The sequence below is a fragment of the Gekko japonicus genome, unplaced genomic scaffold, assembly GCF_001447785.1.
Source record: "Gekko japonicus isolate JY-2015 unplaced genomic scaffold, Gekko_japonicus_V1.1 scaffold104, whole genome shotgun sequence".
NCBI lineage: Eukaryota > Metazoa > Chordata > Lepidosauria > Squamata > Gekkonidae > Gekko > Gekko japonicus.
In genome coordinates, this window is record NW_015176454.1 from 1,693,442 (window position 1) to 1,716,298 (window position 22,857).

The 22,857-nt window shown below is 48.5% G+C and overlaps 1 protein-coding gene across 1 annotated transcript in view; it reads left to right on the forward strand.

The window, feature by feature from the left end:
• SPEG (SPEG complex locus) overlaps positions 1-22,857 on the forward strand; it is a 186,536-nt gene that overhangs the window by 118,895 nt on the left and 44,784 nt on the right. Inside the window, exons 10-24 of the mRNA XM_015426902.1 lie at positions 204-464; positions 6,424-6,582; positions 7,409-7,598; positions 9,538-9,767; positions 10,443-10,562; positions 11,411-11,515; positions 12,885-13,091; positions 15,093-15,216; positions 16,645-16,817; positions 18,398-18,510; positions 19,349-19,517; positions 20,531-20,624; positions 21,474-21,674; positions 22,024-22,084; positions 22,296-22,373. Coding sequence (XP_015282388.1) covers positions 204-464; positions 6,424-6,582; positions 7,409-7,598; positions 9,538-9,767; positions 10,443-10,562; positions 11,411-11,515; positions 12,885-13,091; positions 15,093-15,216; positions 16,645-16,817; positions 18,398-18,510; positions 19,349-19,517; positions 20,531-20,624; positions 21,474-21,674; positions 22,024-22,084; positions 22,296-22,373 — 2,285 coding nt within the window. The remainder of the gene's footprint in view (positions 1-203; positions 465-6,423; positions 6,583-7,408; positions 7,599-9,537; positions 9,768-10,442; positions 10,563-11,410; positions 11,516-12,884; positions 13,092-15,092; positions 15,217-16,644; positions 16,818-18,397; positions 18,511-19,348; positions 19,518-20,530; positions 20,625-21,473; positions 21,675-22,023; positions 22,085-22,295; positions 22,374-22,857) is intronic.

Below are 22,857 nucleotides of genomic sequence, written 5' to 3' on the forward strand. Positions count from 1 at the left end.
AAATCTGACGTCCCCTCAGCCTTCATTCTTGCTGTCTTCAGCAGTCAACAAGATACTGACCAGCATGGCAACCTTATTCAGCCACCAGTGCCCTCTGCATGTGTTCCCAGCCTGTGTCCTACATCCTGTCCTTGTTTTGTTCCATGGCTCAGAGATGCTTTCTCTCTTCTTCCGTTTCCTCCTCCCTCCCTCCTCGTCCCCAGTGCACCCTGAGACCCAGTCCCTGGCCGTGCTGGCACCCCTGCAGGACGTGGTGGTGGGGGCTGGGGATGCGGCTACCTTCGAGTGCCTGGTGTCTGGCCCGCCGGATGTGGATGTAGACTGGCTGTGGCGGGGGCGCCTGCTCCAGCCTGCCTTGCTCCAGTGCAAGATGCATTTCGACGGGCGCAAGTGCAAGCTGCTGCTTACCTCTGTGCACGAGGATGACAGTGGGGTCTACACGTGCAAGCTAAGCACAGCCAAAGGTAAGGGAAGAGGACGTGCTGCCCTGACACAGGTCAAAATAGCCCGTAGGAAGAAGGCTGAGCTGAGACATGCCGGGGGATGTTTGGAACTAGGGTGACCAAGTTCTCTACAAGACACTGTAGCTATCCATTTAGCACCAGTGTGATATGCACATATTAATGGATGACAATGTTTTATCTCCATGCCAGACTTTACCTGCTAATTCTTGCATATCAAACTGCTATTAAAGAATCAAGATCAAGAATGAAGGTAACTTAAATTTCTGACTAGTACTCTCATTCTTGGGGGCTCAAAGCAGAAACTGGGAGGAATCACTTTGACTACTTTGTAACCAATACTCTGTACTGGCCTGCACCCGTTTACTTTCACAGTATTGAAGATTAGGCCTAACCTTTTTTCTGGTCAGTTCGTGACTCCTTGTAATTCTTTGTAATAAGGTATAAACACAGCATGAATGACCTGCTGCCATAGGCTCTGGAATCTAGCATGGCTCACTCAAGCAATCTGGAATCCTGAAGTTCAAAATGAACATTTTCCTGTCATTTAGAATATATCCATGTAGTTATGCCTTTCTCATTGTGTCACAGAAATACATGTGCCAATATTGTAAACTGAGGTCTTTTGAGCTGCTGTTGCCTCAGGTCAAGCAGGTTTGAGAGGTTATTGGAACAATGCAAAAACCTGACAAATCAGAGGCAGCATGAGGGATGAAGGTAACCACTACAAGTTGTGCATGCAAAAGAAGGTGTCTAGAGTTGCCAAAGCATGACCTTGCAGCATGCTCTGACCCTTTGGCAGCCTGCATTAGCCGGAGTGTATCTCTGTGACTGGAAAGACTGCACCTGCCAAACTTCTCCATGACGCACAGTTGTGAAGGGTACACAACACTTTGGGGGATGAAGGGGTGAGTGTGCAAGATGTGAGTGAAATTCTGTGGATGAGAGAAAATGAAATCTATTGCATAGGACTTGAAACAGCTATTCATCAGTCAAGATGAATGCCTGATGAATTAATGGCTTGAAGGTGGTGGTTCTCAAACTGGATCGGGATCAGGACCCCAGAATGGGTCTCTCGCATGTGGGTCACGGGGCCAAGAAGAGGAACAGAGTGAGCTGAGATAGGAAACTTGATAGCAGATTTGGATTTGCTTCTTCATAATACACGGAATAGCCATGAAATAGAGTCTGTGGTACAACAGAAGAAAAAGAAGAGTAGGTTCCTAAAGGAGTCTCAAAGCAATTTACAATCACCGTCCCTTCCTCTCTCCTTGTGAGGCAGGTGGGGCTGAGAGAGTTCTGAGAGAACTGTGACTGGCCCAAGGTCACCCAGCAGGCTTCATGTGGAGGAGTGGAGAATCAAACCTGGTCCTCTAGATTATAGTCTGCTGCTCTTATACCACACTGGAAGTAATGCCATAAATGCTAAACCTGAAAAATTAAATACAAACTTGTTTTATGTTAACAGCTGTGATCATCGCCCCAATTTTATGTTGAGGAGATGGAAAGTAGCATGGATTTCTATAGCACGTTTGTCATGAAAAGTACCTACGGTCTAGAACTGGGTCCCAACAATTGCACTAAGTTCAGAATTGGGTCTCATTTCAAAAAGTTCAAGAGCCACTGCTTCAAGGAGATGGGACCCGAGATGCAGTATCTGGAGGATTTTATAGGAGCAAATGCAACACAGCTAAGCCTCTGGAACCCACTGTTAGTTACCATCCATCCTGAGCTACAGTTGTAGATTTGAACATAAGAACATAAGAGATGCCAATGTTAGATCAGGCCAAAGGCCCATCCAGTCCATATATTGTGGTGGAGGAGGAAAGTGCGGTCAAGTCGCCGCTGACTTATAGCAACCCTGTGGAGTTTTCAAGACAAGAGACACTCAGAGGTGGCTGCCATTGCCGGACTCCATGTAGCAAACCTGGAGTTCCTTGATGGCTTCTCATCCAAATACTAACCAGGACTGACCCCGCTTAGCTTCTGACAAGATCAGGCAGGTCATGTTATAGCATGACATTATTTCATTGTCGCACTACGCAGCACCCAAGACAACAACTAGTCCCTCTGCACCACACCACCCATGCTTAGCTAGGCATCAGAATTGTAACCCCAATAGACAAGGGATGCAGGTCCGGCCAAAAGTAAATCCCATGGTGTTCAATAGGATTCATTCCCAGCATAGTACACAGAGGTGTGCAGCCTAAGGCTACCAACAACTCTATTTCAGGTTCTTCAGACCTTGCAGGAGGGAAACCTCAGTCCCGTCTGGAACCTGTCATTGGAGTTCATTCTGGCTACCCCAGAATTTCAGGGTGGGCTGAGCACTTACTTATGGCCAGAATATCTTCACTTGTCACCTTCCTCTTTCTTCTTCCCTGTTTCACCACTGGCAATCACCTTTCTTGTTTCAACGGGGCAGTGGTAGTGGGGTCTGGTTTAAAACACAAATCGTAGCAGATGAATGCAAGCCATTTAGCCTGCATCTATGTGCGCAAATGCAGCTCTGTGTTTGCAAGACAGTACAGGAGAGCAGTGCAGGGATAAAAGCAGAGGGCTAGGTGCAAACGAAAGCGTTTGTAGCCTCAGGCGAGGGGACTGATGGGGGCAGCAGAGGGACAGTTGGTTGTGGGAAGAAGATAAAGGTCTCTTTACTGTCATTTCACTTGTACCCTGATTCTTGACTGGCAAGTTCCTTGTGAAAGTTGGTGCCAGAATACCCCAGTCCACATTACAGATGGTCCAGGAAAGTTCACCTTAATTCTGTATGTCTTGACACAAAACAGCACTTTGATTCCATTATCTAGACAGGCAAAGAAGAAAAAGTATCAAGAGAGAAAAATTAGGGTAATCTGGGAAGGCATAAGGTAAGAGGGAAGTGACAATAGGTGCCATTAGAAATGAAATAGAGCATTCATTATATTGTCCAAAGTTTAGATTTCTGATATGAAGTTATTAAATGCTGTGTGTATGAAATGAATCATTTTGGCCTCTCAGTGCATCAGCTTGTACTGGTGTTAGAAACAATAACCTTTGCTCCAGGGCAATAAATTTTGCCCCATAAAGAAATCAGGCAGAAATCAAAGTGGAGGTAGTATAAAGATCTTTTACTTTATCTGGTGCACATCAGGGAAACCCAGCCTGAGCTCAGAAACTCAGGCCAAGGGCTTCATAGTCCTGTGGTTACATACAGCTTTTATAAAAAGTAAAGGTAAAGGTTCCCTTGCTTGAAAGCCAGTCGAGTCCGACTCTAGGGTTGTGGTGCTCATCTCCATTTCAAAGCTGAAGAGCTAGCGCTGTCCGAAGACATTTCCGTGGTCATGTGGCCACACCAAGGCGCACGGAAAGCTGTTACCTTCCCACCGAAGGGGTACCTATTTATCTACTTGCAATTTCTTGCTTTCGAACTGCTAGGTTGCCAGGAGCTGGAACTAGAGACGGGAGCTCACTCCATCATGCGGCAACTCGGGTCTCGAACTGCTGAACTTCTGACCTTCCACAGCCTGCAGTTCCGCGTCTTAACCACTTGAGCCACCGCAGCTCCTACAGCTTTTATACAATCGCCTAATTCACATATACAAGCTCTAATGCCCTATCACGAGCGCAAAAAGTCCTGTTTATTAGTTAATTGGCTAACAAATTTACAATCTCAATCGCTACGCCTCTTCTCCCTAGTCCCGCCTTTGTTTGTTTTAATTAAATCCTTCATTAAGCCATTCCTTTTCCTGTTCGTTTAATTCCATATATGTACATGCTTCCTCCTAATTATGGTCATCTATGGAGCGAAAACCAGGTGCTTTCCATCTGCAAACATAATTGAGACGCTATACCTTGTATGGTCCTCCCATGACAGAGTAGATATTTATTACCTCCTGGTTTGCTATCCTTATCAAAAAGTATGTTCCTATAGATGTCTACCTCGTGATGGATCGCATCCTGCTGTGTAAGCGCATTTCTTACAAATGAACTTTATAGCAGAGTTCATCCTTTGTGCGTGCTACTTTCTAGCTTCTAAAAGCAGGCTCTAATACTTCTTATTATAGAATATTGATGATGAATTCCCCAAATTTCCCAATCAATACCTATCCCTTACACTGGGAAAGCAGCAAAAAGACAGCTTCCATGTAACATTTTTATGTTAGCAGCCTCCCCTTCTCTGTGTGGCTTCAGTTTTTACAGCGGAGTGTGTGGACAATTACTCTCCTCGCTCTCATTCTCATTCTTTATGGTTCTGGTCTGACCTGCCTGACGTCAGTTTCCTTTCCTCTTCTGCCCAGGAAAGGATCTCTCTGTCCCAGGCAGTAAATCAATTAGGAGGCAGGAAACAGACAGGTTCCAAGAGTGCGGTGATTGGGGGCACTGTGCAGTGAAGCTGTTAAATACCGTCTTCCTGGATGATGCTAGGAGGTTAGAACTTAGAAATGCTAGGAGGTGAGAGCTTAGAATTTAATTGGACGGAAATAGATTGTAAAAGCATTATTTCCCAAAAAACTGGGTCCATATTTTTGTCTGTTGTACACTTTGTATGTATACATACATCAAAACATACCCTTTCAGGTCATGGTCCATACTGGTAATACTTAGCATTTCTACAGTGCTTCACAGTTTGTTGCTCTTCACGTACCTAGTCTTGGTTATCCTCACCACAGCCCTATGTGGTAGGCGAACTGTGTGATTTTAGGTTTTTAAAAGTGCCCACAGCAGTCTCAGGAAGCTAGACTGAGGCCATAACATGGGGAGGAGGGGTTCTCGCATGCCATTTTTCTGTCCTTGGTTCTGACCCCAGAACTGCTAACTGGTGGCAGATGAAAATGAGGTACCCATACAGAGCTTTATGCTTCCCCGCCTTCTTCAGGCAAGCAGCAGCTCACAGTGGGGAAACTGAGCTGAGGAAAACAGCACAGGAAAAACAGCACACCATGGTCCTGATCTGCATCTTCTCCTCTCCCCATGGCTATTTATGCTTTAAAGATGGGAGATCCACTCATGTATTTAATTTGGTGTTGTATCCATATGGTACATGGGTGGCTGAGAGAAAGAAGCTAATCTAATGCCACCTGCTGCGGTCATAGCAGATGTGTACATTTTAGGAAATCGAGTTTTCATCTCGCTGTTCTTTCAAAAAGCTCAGAGGATTCTTCTTTCCTCCGTTTTATCCTCATCACAATCCTATAAGTGAATGACCGGCCAAAAGTCATCCAGCGAGTTTCATAGCTGAGGGGGCCTGACCACAGACCCACCTTCCTCAGTTCCGTTGCCAGGTTGTGTTGACAGTTCTGGGAATCTGTGTCTCCCAGTGTGGGCAGGCCCAATTCAGCTTGGGACAAAGGTGTGCAGGGAGGGAGAAAAGACTTAAACCTCCCTCTCCGTGCTGTTTCCCTGACCTGAAACAATCTTGGGGGGGGGGGTGCTATTTGTGGAAACCTTGGGACACGCAAGGCTTCCCCAGCAGGCCCAATAGCACCCACTCGGGACTCTTTCAGGCTGGGAAACTGGTGCAGGGGTAAAGGCTGAAGCCCCTTCTCCACAGGACCATATTCCTGATTCTAATCAGACCTTAACACGTGCAGGAAGTGAAGACAGTCCTCAACCCATGTGTGACTGTGTTGTATTCTGAAAAGGTGGGGGGAAACCCAAGCCCAGCTTGTAAACTTCACAATGTGTGATGAGATAGTAGTGTGAGCCTTACATGGAGACAAACAAGCCTTTCAGAACTTTTGTAGGATGACCCTTTTCATAGCATGGAGATACAGTGATGAGAAAAGTCTTGCCTGCTTCAGTTCCGTGTGCCAGGTTGCTCTTGAGTGCAGAACTAGGGATATTAGGACCCAGGAGGAATATTGTGACCATGCCCCTAGGACATGTTCAGGTCACCAACCGTTAGCTACTTGTCAAGGCCGCGGGGAGAAGAGTGTCCCTGGCCTTGTACAGATAGCTGACCATTCCCTGTGACTTACAGATGAGCTGACCTGCAGTGCCAAGCTGACAGTGTGGCCGTCACGCCAGCCTCTCTTCACCCGCAAATTGGAAACGGTGGCCGTGGTGGAGGGACGGACTGCGCGGCTGGACTGCAAGATTAGTGGGGAACCCCCACCGACTGTCGTCTGGACTCACTTTGGTAATTGCCCCCATTCTTTCTAATGAAATCTGGAGATACAAAAGACTTTTAAAAAAATGTTTATTTTTAAATGTTTTATTGGTTTTATGTATCTAGGTACTTTGTACCGCTTTTGTGAGCCGCCCTGAGCCTGTTCGCAGGATGGGCGGGGTATAAATATAATAAATAATACAATAACAATAACAATAACAATAATAAAGAAAACTCAGGGCTATTTTTGGGCAGGAACGCACAGGAGCAGAGGTCCGGCTGGCTTCAGAGTTGGCCACGCCCACTACAGCTAAAACCTCTGCGTGCCTGGCTACAGAGGGAAGGCCTGGAGAGTGACCCCAAGGCGGGGGGGCCGGGGGAGTCCTGGAAGGATCGGGGAGGCATTTAAGGACCGGCTTGCCAGGCATCCCGCAGCCGTGGGGCACCTGGGCAAGTCAAGGGAAGACATGGGGTGTGGCCTAATAGGCTAATGAGTTTCTGCTGTTGGGTGTGGCCTGTTATGCTAATGAGTCCCTGCTGGGCTTTTTCTACAAAAAGAGCCCTGACTGAAAACTGATGCTATTCTCTTGCTCATGGCAGTCTTGGAAATCCAAAGAAAGAAGGCTGCGGAGGGCTCAGTTGCCCACGGTTCCCTCAAGGGGTTGCAGGCAGTGTGCAAGGGCATTTCACCCCCAGGCAGTCACATCTTCCTCTTGGGCTCTCTCCTTCCCTTCCCAAAGGCCAGAGATCTCCATTCCAGGCCCTGTCTGACTGTTGGGGTCTCCCTGTCATACAAGTCGTCTATGTGCTTGCATTTCTCCTGGGCCAGGCTCTTATTGTTGTATGTCTGATGCAGGCCAGCCTGTGCAAGAAGGGGAAACCACACGCTTGCAGCAAGATGGGGGGCTGCACTCATTGGTCCTCCTACACGTGAGCTCTGAGGATGAGGGTCAGTATGGGGTGAGTGCCAGCAACAAGCACGGCCGGGCTGAGTGCACCGCAGAGCTGTATGTGGAGGAGCCACGCCCTGCGGCTAGTTCCCAGATGTGAGTGTAAGGAGGGAGGGAGGGGAGGGAGGGAGGGAGGGCTGACTGTGCCAATTGCTTTTCAGCCTCATTCAATGGCAGGGTACAGCTGGATGTGTTGTGGGCCCTTGGAGTCTCTTCAGGGCAGGGCTGCGTTGACTATGCCAGGGTATCTACGGACTCCTGATTCAGTTCACACCACACCTTGGTGCAGCCTATTCTGAAGTATATTAAAGATCTGAACCATTTTTTAAAAAAAGATCTGAACCATTTAAAACTTTTTTTAGAAGGTCAATATGTTTGAGGGAGGGCTGCCTTTAGTTTCTGGCTTCCCAGTTATCTCTCTCCCCCACCCCCAGCTCAGCCTTAAGAAACAAAGAAATCGTCCATATGTAATACTTAACGTGTTTCAGACATGCTGATCTGGCACCTGTAAATGAGCAGTAGCCATGTCCCCCTCCCTATTCATGAGAGAGAGACACAGTGATTCTGTTTGGGAAGGACACTCCTGTCTCTGGGAGTCATGAGAACCAAGCCCGGCTGCCGCTCTCATCATTGTCCCCAGACCCATGGGCAGTTCTGTGGAACGTCTTGGCTTCTTGCCCCACTAATGAGCCTTGTGCAGCTTACATGCACACGGTGTCTTGGGGACCTTTGGGAACCATGGTCAGATAGAGTGCTAACTTGCGCCCCTTCTGGACTTGGATTTGCTTTCAAGCACCACGGTCTTCCTCCGGGGACTCTGTTGAGTCATCCAGTTCCAAGTTTTGGAAATGTTCTTTGGAGCACAGATGGTCTGATGAAGAGCTACTATAATTAGCATGCTTAAAATCAGGGACATTAGCAAAACAAAACAGACATTTCATATTAAGGCCAATTGAACTGATTACATGTAACATCAGAAAGGACCAGGAAAGTTAATCACTTGTTAAAGAGAATTACATATATCCCAGATGTGTAAACACAGTTATTTGGCTTTCTAGGACAACACAAAGTATTATCCTGACAATTGTTTGTTTGATTGCACAGCAACACTGTTTTTGTTAAAGACAAATATTGTTATTTGTTGTAACTAGGGACAGTGATTGCAGTGTTGTGGCTTCTAAGCAATATTCCAAAATCTAATGCAACCAGGAGCAGCAGCAGCTATAGCTGTAGAACAGAAACACGGAAAGAAGGGACCCCAAGGGTTATCTAGTCCAACCCTCTGCACAGTGCAGAAAATTCACAACTACCCCCTCCCTCTCCCAGTGATTCTTGCTCTATCCCCAAAGGAAGGCAAAAAACTTCCAGGATCCCTGGGCCAATCTGGCCTGGAGGAAAATTCCTTCCTGATTCCTTCCTACTGCTTAAATAGGCTGTAGTTCAGGGTTGACAGGTTTCCTGTAGTAGATTATTAAATTTGTTTCTTTGCAAAGCTGTGAAAAATGTATTCCATGGCTGACTTTGCCTGGTTGAGTTCTGTATTATTTGTTACTTGTATTTGCTTCCAAAGTGGCTGAGATACACTCTCCCCAGCCCAGTGCCCACTCTTCTCCTACGGGATAAGTCTGTCCTGGTATAGTCTTCTTGCAATGACTTTATATAATTATAATCCAAGTCTGTTTCATGTTCTTATAGTCCCATTTGGAAGGTTTTATTTCCCATTCTTAACCATGGAAGGGCTTCCAAATTCTTTTGCCTTGTTCTATTTTATCCTGGGATGCATTGGCAGGAAACTTCTTTTCTACCAGTTCTGGTGTATATTTTATTTAAAACTTTGCCTGTGGCCTCCTGTGAAGCATGGTCATGGTCTACTCAGGGAACTGGCTTTTCCTGTGCCCAGAGGGTAGGGGTGGATTATTGTACCTGTAGTTTTGACCACACTATGTAGGCAGTGGGAACCCTGTGAGTGGGACAGGTCCGTGGCTGGGCTACATGCTGCAGTTTAGATCCTTCTTCTGTTCCTTTCTCCTGGCAGCTCCAAGCTGGAGAAGATGCCATCTATTCCGGAGGAGCCAGAACAAGGAGAGAGTGAAGTCGAGCGTTTCACCATGCCTGACTTCTTGCGGCCACTGCATGACCTGGACGTGGTAGAATCCAAGGAGGCTGTTCTAGAGTGTCAAGTGGCTGGGCTACCCTACCCTTCCATCACCTGGTTCCACAATGGCCGGCGCGTTGAGAGCACAGATGACCGAAGAATGATGCAGTGTATGCCTCATCCTTTGGGTTTCCCATGTACATATGGGAACCGGCATACAAGAGCACCCGCTGGTGCTTGGGCCACCTACTCAGTCACTCTCCCACAGTCCCAACTGAGAGAAGGCAGGGCCAACCCATAACACACTAACGCTTGATGTGGACTATCCAAATGGTACCACCCTTCGATAATTAAGTTGGGAGCATTCCACCAGACATTTTCCCCTGCAAGTTCCACGAAAGGGGGCAGGAGCCGGGCTCTTGAGCAGTCCCCATTTAGTTCAGTGAGGCGTCAGCATGAGAACTTCCCAGTGGATCAGATAGATCTGTTTTCATCTGTGACCCCCTCGATGGCACTCCAGAACCATTGTCTGTGGCGGCTACTTCATCTGGCTCCCTGGTAGGGTCACCCCTGAGAGGAACTGGGATCCTGGTAGGCAGGAGTGCAACTTGGAACCCGTGCCCCGACAGTCATCCCCACCCACATCTATCTGTGAGAACGAATGATCTTATGACAGCATCTGTAAAAAACCCCCTACTGTACCACACCCCCCTTAGCAGCATGCCGGTGTCTCTCTGCTCCAGTTGGCTTTTCCTCAAAAGTTAGATTGTAACACCATTCTCTGTCCCTCCCTTCCTCCCTCCCTCCCTCCCTCCCATTCTCCCATCCTCCACTGTCCCTTGTAGACAAGGATGTACACCGCTTGGTTTTCGTTTCTGTCAGCCATGCCCATGCTGGGGTTTATAAAAGCGTCATTGCCAACAAAGTGGGCAAGGCCACCTGCTATGCACACCTCTATGTCACAGGTAAGGACTTGTGGGAGTAGAGAACTATTCAGCACCAGCATGCACTGCCTGCGTATCCACCTTCTCAGATGTAGGGAATATCACTCTAACGTTTTTTATTGTTGTCCTCCAGAACAGCATGGGTGTGGAATGAAAGATGTCACAAGTGCCTGTGTCAAGGCACCATCTTCTGTAAGAATATAACATAAAAACATGAGAAGGGCCCTGCGAGATCAGATCAGTGATCCGTCTAGCTCAGTATCCTGGTTCATACAGTGGTCAATCCTGGAGGACCAACAGACAGAGCATAGAGGCCAAGGCCTTCCCCTGCTGTCAGCTCCTAGCACTAGGATACAGGGAGTTACTGCCTTTGGACAGGGAGGCCTCCTTTAGTAATTATGGCTAGTAGCCATTGATGGACCTAATCTCCATGAATCAGTCTGATCTACTTCATAATGATGGCCATAATTGCATCCACTTCCAGTAAATTCTACAATGTATTTATTGGGTCAAAAAGTACTTCTTTTTGTCCATCCTGAAACTATGTCCATCAACTTCATTGGCTGCTCCCAGGTTTTAGGGGGGGGTTGTATAGGGGGGGATATGCGTTGCTACCCTGTGGCTATGAGTGGGAACAGGGACAGAGAATGACTCTTTCATGTAGAGACCCAAGTGCAAAAAAGGCAGACAACAGAGCTGCTGCCACATCACTAGAACACTAGCGTGTGCAATTTCAATGCCATTTCCACATTAAATGGCAGCAAACCTGAATTTGCCACCAATATACATTCAACAGGAAGCTGCAACCAATTGTCATGCTCAGATCTTGATCACCACAAATGTTCTGCCCCTATGTCTGGCTTTTGTAGATGTGGTACCTACTCCCCCAGATGGGCCACCCACCATAGCTACTATCACTGGCCGAGCTGTCACACTGCAATGGAACAAGCCCAAGTGGCTGGACTCCACTATTGGTAAGCAGGGCCAGGATGGCCTGTGTGTGTGTTTGTGTGCACACGCACACAAAAGAGAGGGAGAAGACATTGGGTGTGTGTGGTGGACTGGTGTGTGCACAGTGTGGTGCTTTGATTGCAAATAGATCAATAGCTGCCATTGGCATTTTGTTCAAACCACTAAGTCTATATACTGCTGGCAGATAAAGAGGCATTACACATTTGCATAACTTAATTGGAAAGTGTATTCATATTACCACTGGCTGGTCATTGTCAGGGCTGTCCTCTTCACTTAAAAAAAATTTAAATTCTCACCCAGCAAAATAGAATCCTGCAACCTGTATAAATCATTCTGATTAAAGTGAAGCCACACAATTTCCTTTGTTATATACAACTCATTCTGCAGTGCTCTACATCTTTTTCTTCTCATTCAGCTCATCATTGGAAGGGACCGTGCAGGTCACTCATGACTCATTCTTGACCACCAGAAATCTTATTCAGCTGCTTTTCTTGGTTCGGAAATTGCAGTAGGCAGAGCCTCCGTTCTCCCAACTATACCTCCACAGCCATAAAGACTAGAAACTAGTTTGATTCTTCACCAAATTATAGAATATTTTTGTGCCCAAGACCACGTTCCACACTTTCCCTATAGAATCACAGCATACAAACACAGCCCTGGCTATTGTTTCTACTGAGAAAATGACATCCAATAAAGGGATTGTTAACGAAGCTATAAGCAAAGAGGTCATGTAGCATCAGGGGCAGAACAAGAGGCGTTGTCAGCTGATCCTATAGGCTGAAATTTTCCATTGCTCCACCACTGAAGTGCTGATTTGCAGAGGGGCAGAACAGGGAGTCAAGTATGGCAACCAGGGGTCGATTCGGGGGGGATCGTGGGGGATCGCCGTTCCCCCGGGGGAGGGGCAGGGGGCGGGGCACATGACAAAGCCTCGTCCCCTGCTTCCAGCCGGGATAAAATGGCGATTTGACACACCCTGTGACTGCTCAGAGTGGGCGGGTGTTCCTTACAGCAGTTTGGACAGTATTTTGGTCCATTGTGGCTTCCCCCAGGCAGGGGGAATGACTGGCAGGCATCAAGACCCAAGAGAGAGTTGAGATTGGTGTGATCAAGTCTCGGAGGAGGCTTGTATTACACTTTGATCCCCTCTCCCGAAGCGGGCATCCCCTCTCCCGAAGTGGGCGAGCACATTCAGGGGGTGTGGCCTTATGACACACTTCCGGTGGTGTCAGGGGGTGTGGCATATGCTAATGAGTTCCCCTAGCTCTTTTTCTATGAAACGACCCCTGATGGCAACGAAGTCCTAACTGTGAGCACATTGTCCAGACCCTCCTTGGCTTAGTATTGGAGTACCCCTCTTCTTCTCTACAGATCCTGCCTCTGTCACTTACACCCTCCAGCAGCAGATCCTGGGCACCAGCCACTGGACTGTTTTTGCTACGGGCGTGCGTGAAACCAGCTATACCATTCTGGCTCTGACCAAAGGTATCCGGTACTTGTTCCGTGTCCTGACGACAACAGCCAAAGCCAACAGCAAGCCCTCTCCTCCCAGTGACCCTGTGCAGCTCCTTGACCGTGGTAAGACGGCATCACAGTCGAGAAAGGGGAAAGGTGGAAGTGATTGGGAGGAGGGAAATGGAAGGGAAGCAGCCCTCCCCTCCAGTTACAACTGAGGGTAAATGACACCACAAGCAATTACTGTGGTGGATGGGAAGAAAAGGTCAGGCCCAAGGACAGTTTATTTGTGTGTTGTAGTCTGGTCTCCTGAGCGGTATCTGATGGTATGAGAAAGAAAAGACGTGAAAGGAGATGTGAGTGGAGGCAAGGAAGCCTAAGGGGCAAACTATATATTATGCTGCTGCCGCTGCCATGTTTAAAATAAACCCAAATGGCCCACTTTATTATTATTATTATTATTTGCAAAGTGCCCTCCAAAGTGGGTGATTTGCATCAGAGGAATCATGAGAGAAGAAAATGTTGCATTTTTAACCTCTTGCTCCTTTCTACACTATTTTAATAATAAGTCTTTGGAGTTTACTTAAGTTATAGTACAAAAGATTAAAAGTCCAACCCTTGTCATCATTTGTCCAGATCCCATGGCAAGCGGCCATAAACGCCTTCTGTAATGATTTCATGTTTTGGTGTGTGTGTTTCTTTAAATGTTTAGTTTGACTGCAGTAATGTAAGAAGAGTGATAGAGGGACACAAGTGTGATGTGATTGGCTGATGACTGAGAGTGTGGGAGGAGGGGTGTCTAGGAGGGGGATTCTGAGTGTAAAGTTTGAAGAGAGAGCTTAGTCTGTGTGACTGTGGGAGTTTTTCAGTCTATTCTGTGTGAATAAAACAAACAGTTTAGTCTTTGTGAATATGAGTTTCGAGTCTATTCTGTGTGAATAAGACAAAGAGCCTGTGTGGCTATATAGATGAGAGAGAGAGGTTAGACTGAGTATCTACACCTGTCAGAGTAGAGTTTTGGGAGTTTGAGAGACTGTTTGACATTGGCATCTCTTATGTTCTTATGCTGACTCATATGGGAGTAAGTGGTTCTGTAAATACCACTTAAGTCATTAACCTGCTGTCACATTTTTTACTAACTGAAGCTTCCACACCATCTTCCAAGGTGATCTCATGCTGAGCTCATTGTGGTAGAATGCATATTAAAGCCCATTTAGCAAAAAGTTTACCATAGTTCTAGAGGTATGGCCTACTCACTGTAGGGGAATTTTAGGGGTCCAGGCCTCTTCCAGGGATCCCCAACCCCATTAGGGTTCTTTTCTATGGGTGGGTGGAGTCTGGCTAGGGAACTCAGGCATCCAGCGGGAAAGAAAAGAAACACAGCGAGAACAGTTGCCTTAAAATGAAAGTATTAACTCTAAAAGCATACACAAGTAAAACTCAGAAGCATATATTTAACATCGGTACCCAATAGCATATAGAAAAATCCCAGTACCTGATATAGTGTACACTTCAGAAAGAACAAGGTATTCCTGGACTGTGGACCAGTCCAGGACCCCACTCAAGCCCAGGTGGGGTGTTGGCCAAGCAGCCCTGAACAAAGCCCAAAGCCTCCTTTTTAAAATCAACCAATAGGAATCAAAGGAGGAGTTAATTAAAATATACCAAACTTACTAAATACCAGCCCATCTTAAGATGAACTTCTGCTAGTATGAACTTTCACCTAGATATAGTTTATTAACTGCAATGTCAAAAAGACCTAGACAGACATGTTTACGCTTTGAAGGCCATGAAATGTGAATCCAGGCAAAGGTATGGTAAGGCTTTCGTTTTTATGCCTAGGCTGCCAGCAAAACAGCAAAGGTTTATGGGATTTCTGGACCAAGAAACCAAAGTCAGATATAGCAAAACCTACATAGCATAGGCCCAGGCTCATTGAACCCCAAATTCTGCCACACTCATTAAATGCAACAGATCAGTAAATATGCAGGAACAACCTCTGGAAAAAATCACCCATGTCAGGATCCCAGATCAATGATCTCCCAGAGAATCTAGCCAGAAAGGGATCATTGGAAATCCCATCTTCCCCCTGCCAATTGATTGCTGTGGTGGCTGTGCTTGCAGGCCCGTACCTAGAAGAGGCCCCCATGATCCTGGACAAACCAGATGTGGTCTATGCCGTAGAAGGGCAACCCATCTGCATCACTGTAACCCTCAACCACGCAGAGGCGGCTGTCATCTGGAGAAGGTAGGACAACCCCAAGAAACACTCCTATATCCAGCTCACTATCCCCCTGGCATGTTGTTGGGTACAATGCCAAATTAAAGTGGTATTAAAGGGACAGTTATGACTTGTCATGATGTCAGCTGTTGCCTGTGCTTGGGGAGGGACGGAGAGAACTATGCCCCAGAGCAGGCTGCAGAGAGAGCTCTTGGCTATGTCTGCGACCGATTTCACACAAGAGCTGTGCCGTGGTCGCACCTCCCTTTGCCCCGCTTCTATTGGTCAAATTCCCACTTGAAGCTGCGCGGCCGCATTTTGACCTGCGGCTTCGCCCGATTTCCCCCGCGGTTTCGTGATCCTGTTTTTTGAGGCAGCTCTTGGGTGAAATCGGTCTGCATTTTGCTTTTATTCAGGGTGAGTTACAATGATCTAATTCAAAATTTTAAATTCAATATCCCTGAAGGGATCTACACATTCATGTTTTAAAGAGTTTTAAAAGAGCTTTAAAAGAACCCAGACCCAACTCAGCTTCTCCTCAGCCACACAGCAGCTGCAGGGAATAGCTATTAAAAATAAAGGAGAGCCAAAACAGGCCCCATTTTTGCTGCTCCATGGGGAGTATTCTGTGCATGTGGAGCAGCAAGAAAGGTGAAATAGCTCGCCCCATTGCTGTTGTGGCTCAAGAAAATGGCTTGGGGGGGGGAGGAAGGAACCCTTCCCCCCCCCCCACGGTGGCATTCCAACCCCTTTTTAACTCACCTGTATTTTGTAAAAGCCATTCTCCGCAGCCGCTGTGTTGCTACAGGAACCTGAGCTGAGTGTCTCTTTTGAGATATGCTGTGACTTATTGTGGGGTTGAGTTTGTTACCACTCACTTTTGAATAATTGCTCTTCAGGGCCAGTTTGGTGTAGTGGTTAAGTGCGCGGACTCTAATCTGGGAGAACCGGGTTTGATTCCCCACTCCTCCACTTGCACCTGTTGATGTGACCTTGGGTCAGTCACAAGCTCTGGCACAGCTGTTCTTGAAAAAGAGCAGTTTGTGTCAGAGCTCTCAGCCCCACCCACCTCCCAGGGTGTCTGTTGTGGGGCGGGGAAGGGAAAGGAGTTTGTAAGCCGCTCTGAGACTCCAAGTGAAGGGCGGGGTATAAATCCAATCTCCTCCTCCTCCTCCTCCTCTTTATTATGTTTGTGATTCTACAATAATGTATATATGAATTTGGCATTATTATTGACTTTGCTTTCTATATCATTATTGTTGCATTTAATTCACGTGCTTTAACTACAGATTTGTTTGTGATTTCATTGATCTTTTCCCCATAGCCTCCCTCCTTCTTACTAGTAATGCAAAGCAGCAAACAGCAGATGGCTATGCAGGGATTGCAGCACCAGGAAGTACAGTGACAGCCATTCTTGGCTTTCCCCTCCATCCTTTTCTTCTCCATCTCTCCCAGGTCTGGTGTGGTGATAAAAGATGGTGACCCCAACTGGGAGATGAGCATGCCTGACGATGACCAGCATTCACTGCGGTTCTTCCAGGTTGGCAAGGGGGATGTGGGGGAACTGACCTGCGAGGTGAGCAACCAGCATGGGTATGACCACTGCTTCATCAGCTTGGAGCTGGCAGGTATGGGATGCTCAGAACCCCACCCCCCTTCCGCCTGCATGCTTAGTCTTGGCTCTGAGAACAAGGAGTCCCCTAAAGGAGCCTGCTCCAAATCCTTATCTATGGAGTTAGAGACTCACCTATTCACCTCAAGCCTTCTCATAATCAGTGAGCAAGACTTTTTACACAAGCCACAATCTTTATTTATTTATTTGATCTATATCCGAACATTTTTTCCACCATGGGACTTGGGGTGGTGAATATTAAGTTCCCAGGGAGGCCTGCCATCTAGGTGCTGGCCAGATCCAGACCTGCTGAGCTTCAGCAAGTTTTCTGTTTCATGTGCTTTTCAGCCATTCCTTCAGGCACACATGCATCATGAGAGTGCACAGTCTGCAGGGCCAGCTCACCCGCTAGGCAAACTAGGCATTCGCAGGCTGGCCCTTAGGGTGCCAAACTGTTCTCCTGCAGGGTGCTGGCACCGAAATGTGCCTCCCCCCTCTGCGCCCTCCGCGCCCCCCCTGCCACAGTCGCCGGGACCGCCACCGGTGGCTCTCCTGCAGGGCGGTGGCAGAGGAGGAGGGCCGGGGAGCTGCACTCTCCCTCCTGGCGCCGTCTTGCTGCTCAGCCCCCCCGGCTCTGGCCGACGTCGGCGCAGGCTCGCCCCACCACCCCGCACCCGGGATGTCCTTCCTGCGGGCCGCAGCTGGCGCCGAACTGTGCCTCCCCCCGTGCCTTCCCCGCTGGGACCGCCACCGGTGGAACTCCTGCAGGGCGCTGGTGGCGGAGGAGGAGGGCTGGGGAGCTGCGCTCTCCCTCTGGGTGCCATCTCGCTGCTCAGCCCCCTGGCTCCGGCCAATGTCGGCTCGGGCTCGCCCCACGCCCGGGATGTCCTTCCCATGGGCTGCAGCTGGCGCCAAACTATGCCTCCCCCCTCCTCCTCGCCCTCCCCGCCACCGCCACCGGGACTGCCACCTGTGGCGGTGGCTCTCCTGCAGGGTGCTGGCAGTGGCGGAGGAGGCATCGGAGGAGGAGGAGGGCCAGGGAGCTGCGCTGGGCCCCCCGGCTCCAGCCGACATTGCCGCGGGCTCGCCCCATCGGCAGCGCCTCCTCCTTGCCCCCCGGCCCCGTGCCCGGGATGTCCTCAGCGGCTGGAGCAGCTGCGGCGGGGGATCCCACAGGTGGCTTTCCAAGCTGGACGTCGGTGGGCCAAACAGCCCTCGGATGGACAGGGATCTTAAAACTCTTTGACCTCCCCCCCCCTGGTCTCTGGGCGACGCTTGCCTGCAGGAGCAATGGCAGTGCCCTCCCCTTCCCCTCCGGTCTCCAGGCCCCACCGGGAGGTTGGCATCGCCTGGGGGGCTCAGGCGCCACAAGGAGGCCTCGGCTAGGGCTCAGTAACACCTCGGGCTGGCCCTGACAGTCTGTCAGCACAGAAGCTTCTGCCACTTTGGGGTGGTGCAGCCAAGGCTTTTGTATAAGACTAGGAGAGTACTGGAGATCTCCATGAGAGGAAGCAGGCTAGGCAACTATTGTTAGCTAGGCTGGATCATTTACTCAGTGGTTTAGGGACCTGAATGGATCTTCCTCTGTTTCAATAGAGGCACCCTGCTTCGAATCAATCATGGAAGACATTGAAGTTGGGATGGGTGAGACACCACAGTTTGCTGTGGTGGTAGAGGGCAAACCTCTTCCTGACATCATGTGGTATAAGGTGAGTGTGGGCCCAAGTCCAGGGCTTCCTGGGCCTGAGGGACACTTTAAGCTTCCGTGTACGACTTCTTGCCATGCCCACCCTCTCACTGCCCCTCAGTTCTACCCTTTGGATCCCCTGTGTCTTGGCCATGCCTCTCCGTGGTGCTAATGCTCATCAGTCTTATCCCATTCTTACTCTAATTTTTTTTGGCCAGCTGTGATCTAATTAGGAGTATCCTTGGAAGTGGTCATGCACATTCTCTACTTTGATGCTGATCAACAGGCTATCCAATTACTCTGCCAGGCACAGAGTTGTGGAAAGTATTTCAGGGCTTGTATGACATAATCTCCCCTGTATCCAAGATAGCACTGGGCTATTGAAATGGCCCTAGAAACTGCCAGACTGAACGGCCCAGGGAGAGGATCTCAGTTCAGATCCAGCACTGACGAGCACAGACTGACTCATCCTGCCCTGCGATGCCGTGGCCAGCTGACTCCGAGCTGATTGGCCCCTGTGCGGGGCTCCTTGGCTCGGATCTGGCCAGTGGCCAAGCACACGTGTAGGATCATCTCTTGCATCCTCCTGGGCTGCTGCCGGATAGTTCTGACCAGTCAACAGCAGCATTGAGGTCCAAGGGGCTGTCCAAGGCAGGAAGGCCCAGGTAAGGACTGTCAAGATTGCATCAAGAGTAATGGAACTAAATGGAGAGGTTCTAAAGGGGGAAGAATTTGGGAGAAAGGATTAGGAAGCCTTGGGCAGGGGTCTCAAGATCGACCATATAATAAAACACAATAAAAGATCTTTCCTTTAACTTTATGCCTGTGAGTGATTTGTCTTAATGAAACATCCCCTATAGGATGAGGTACTCTTAACTGAGAGCAACCATCTGAGCTTCGTGTATGAAGAGAGTGAATGCTCACTGGTTGTCCTGAACACCACAGAGCAAGACAGCGGAGTCTATACATGCACTGCACGCAACCTGGCTGGAGAAGTGTCTTGCAAGGCTGAGCTTGTGGTTCGTCCAGGTATGTGTTATACTTACAGCCCTAAGCAGTACAGGTCTCAGTGTAACCCAGCTGGGGGAACATATTGGATAATGGAACTACCAAAAAATAAATAAATCCCTGTCAGTTTTGTTATCTCTGACTCTCTCCCCGTTTGAACTCTGCCTGAACTCTCTAAACTAGACAGCAAGAATGACATATAGTAATGAATGTCTTTAGTTTTCCTATTAGTTTCCTAATAATTATGACAATAACCAATGTGATCCCCCCCCCATTTTTATTATTTTATAAACAAATGTGTATCCCTACTGCTCTTGCAATAGCGGTATGTCAGCCCCATGTATGTAGTATATGGATTAGAAGAAGAAGAGAAGAGATTGGATTTATACCCCGCCCTTCACTTGGAGTCTCAGAGCGGTTTACAAACTCCTCTCCCTTCCCCTACCCACAACAGACACCCTGTGAGGTGGGTGGGGCTGAGAGAACTCTGACACAAACTGCTATTTTTCAGGAACAGCTGTGCCAGAGCTTGTGACTGACCCAAGGTCGCATCAGCAGGTGCAAGTGGAGGAGTGGGGAATCAAACCCGGTTCTCCCAGATTAGAGTCCGCGCACTTAACCACTACACCAAACTTTTGTATTTATCCCTGCCCAGTCCAGAGTTTCATACTGCCAGTCATACTGCCTTTATTGCAGATTCCTATTAGTTTTGAAAATCTCTGAAGCTCAATTACACCCAGACCAAAGTAGCTCATTAAGCTATGTCTCAGCCTCATATCATGAGGTTCGTTGTTCAATCCCCAGAATCCCTGATAGTTGAGTTCCTATTGAGGAGTCATGGAATTCATCACATCATAGCAACACAATTTGTTCGGAGTCAGCTCTAAAGGTGCATTAGTCACTGTAAATGGCAGTTCAGATCCAGTAAATATAAAGGTGCATTAGTCACTGTAAATGGCAGGGGGCAGGTGGTGCAGGACTTGTCCTGTAAATATTCTTCATTTCTGTTACCCCCACTCCCTGTTGCTCTCCAGCTGTACCAGATGCTGATGCTGCACGGACAGAAGAAGAATCACACACAACCCGTCGCCTGGCTGACTATTATGATGTACATGAGGAGATCAGCAGGTAATAGGTGGGAAGGACGAGTCCTCCATGGGGAAGAATAATATCGGTGATGACTATTCTGGGCTAGGACATTGGGGGGGGGGAGATTGGCCCACTATCTGCAAAGAAATTACTGTACATCTTGCTGTGGGAGGATATGTGTGGGAGTTAGAGTGAGATTGTCAAACACGAATTCAGTGATGGGCCATATCATGGGACATGCAGCTTATGGATCCCTGGATCTGTCAGGTGCTCAGCACAGGAAATCTGCAGCCACAGATGTGGGGAATTTACACATAGAGACAGTGGTGGTATCCCTTCCCTGCCTTTCTATGTGTACAAATATGAGTACGTTGAGATGCCTATCAGTCACCCTGCATGGGGAACACCAACAAGAGCTGGACTTGCCTGTATTCCCACAGCTATGGGTGATGCTTCACCCAATAAGGTGACTTGACTGGTGATTGTGGCAGCAATTCCACATTAGGCCACTATATCTGCATGAGATGTAGAGCTGCCCATCGGATCACTTGTGCATCTTTGTGGCAGACCCTCTCCTTTACCAACAGCTAATGTGGTACATTGGGAAAAGTCTCTTCAGTGGCATCCTCTCCATCAGCTCATGGTGAGAAAGAGAGTCTTTGTGAGGAATAGAGGGTGTTCAGGGATGAGCCTTTTCTCCAGACAAATGCACCTCACTTTCCCAGCACACTACCACCTGCACGGGAGAATTCACTGTTGCGCACCCTCCCCTTCCTTTTGGCCAGCTGGGTCAACATCAAGGCAGGGGTGAGGTGACTTCGTTTCAGGCAGCTGAGCAGAGAAGTAAGGAGTCTGATTTCTCACCCAATGGTCTGTGCCGTGTTCCAGGGGAGCCTTCTCATATGTGCGGAGAGTGACTCAGAAGAGCTCTGGTTTGGCCTTTGCGGCCAAGTTCATCCCCTGCCGTGCCAAAGCCAAGAAATCAGCACGCCGTGAACTTGGCATCCTAGCTCAGCTGGACCACGAGCGTATCGTCTACTTTCACGATGCTTTTGAGAAGAGGAATGCCATCATCATTGTCATGGAGCTGTATCCTCTGTCTGTGGGACCTCGTAGGGAGAGACAAGACCTTGGGCCTTGGTCTGTGGAGTTATTTCTTTGCTTTCATCCTGTCTCTCAGCCCAAAGGTTTCTTGGGGTACCTTACGTAGATTAATATACGATAAATATCCAAATCCTTCCCCCCCACAGTTTCAATAGATTAATCTGTCATAAACCATAATAAGACCAGCAAGAACAGTCCACCTAGCCACCATTAAGAAACAAACAACATGAGTAAGAACCAGTGCAAGCACACATTCAGAGTCCTGTAGTATGCACAAGACTGGAGAGTGCCGTCGCTTCCTTGGGCACGCTCTTTTCCTTGACAGAGTGTGCAGCTGCACTGGAGAAGAACTGCTGGAGCGGATAGCAAGGAAGCCCTCTGTGAGCGAATCTGAAGTGAGTGCCCCTGCAGGCTCATCATCTGCTCATCGTCTAGATTGAGTTTTTCAGGCAGGGGTTGTAGGTGGTCTAAGGAAATATAGCAGAGGCATTCATGGTAATGACAGTTGGGGGAGGGCTCCAGTTTTTCCTAGTCAGTATATGTGACGCTAATGAGGTCTCTTTTGATTATGACTATGACTTTTCCTCTGGATTATTTCCCCTGCAGATACGCTCCTATATGCGCCAAGTCCTGGAGGGCATCAGCTACCTCCACCATCGTGGCATCCTGCACCTTGACATTAAGGTGAGAGCCCCCACCCCCGGCATGTCCTCCTGAGATCAGTCCTGGGTCTGGTCTGCATTCCCCGTCTGTCTGGCTCAGCCAGGTTGTAGATTGCCCCGTTTGTTGCCTGGGACCATTATGGTGTTGTGAGAGCAGCACAATAAACAATTCCGTGCTTAACTGTGCACTGTCTATCAAGAAAAGAAGCTGTCTGCTAGATCCAGACTAACTTGGAATATGTAAAGAACTAGCAGAAAAGCCCGTTGTGAAACCGATACAACGGGATCTAGAAAGATGTGGTCTGTAATGAACACATAGGCTGGATGGTGGTAAGGTAAACAGTAGTGGGTGAAGGTGGGAGGGGGTGGGGGAATGGCGGCGGCGGCCGGAGGCCTCTGCATCCCGTTGCTGGCCCTGGAGTGACTGGGGGGGGAAGGGACCCGGCCTCCAGTTGCCGGCCCAGGAGTGGGTGGTGGGGGAGGGGAAGGGAGCGGGGGACCGGAGG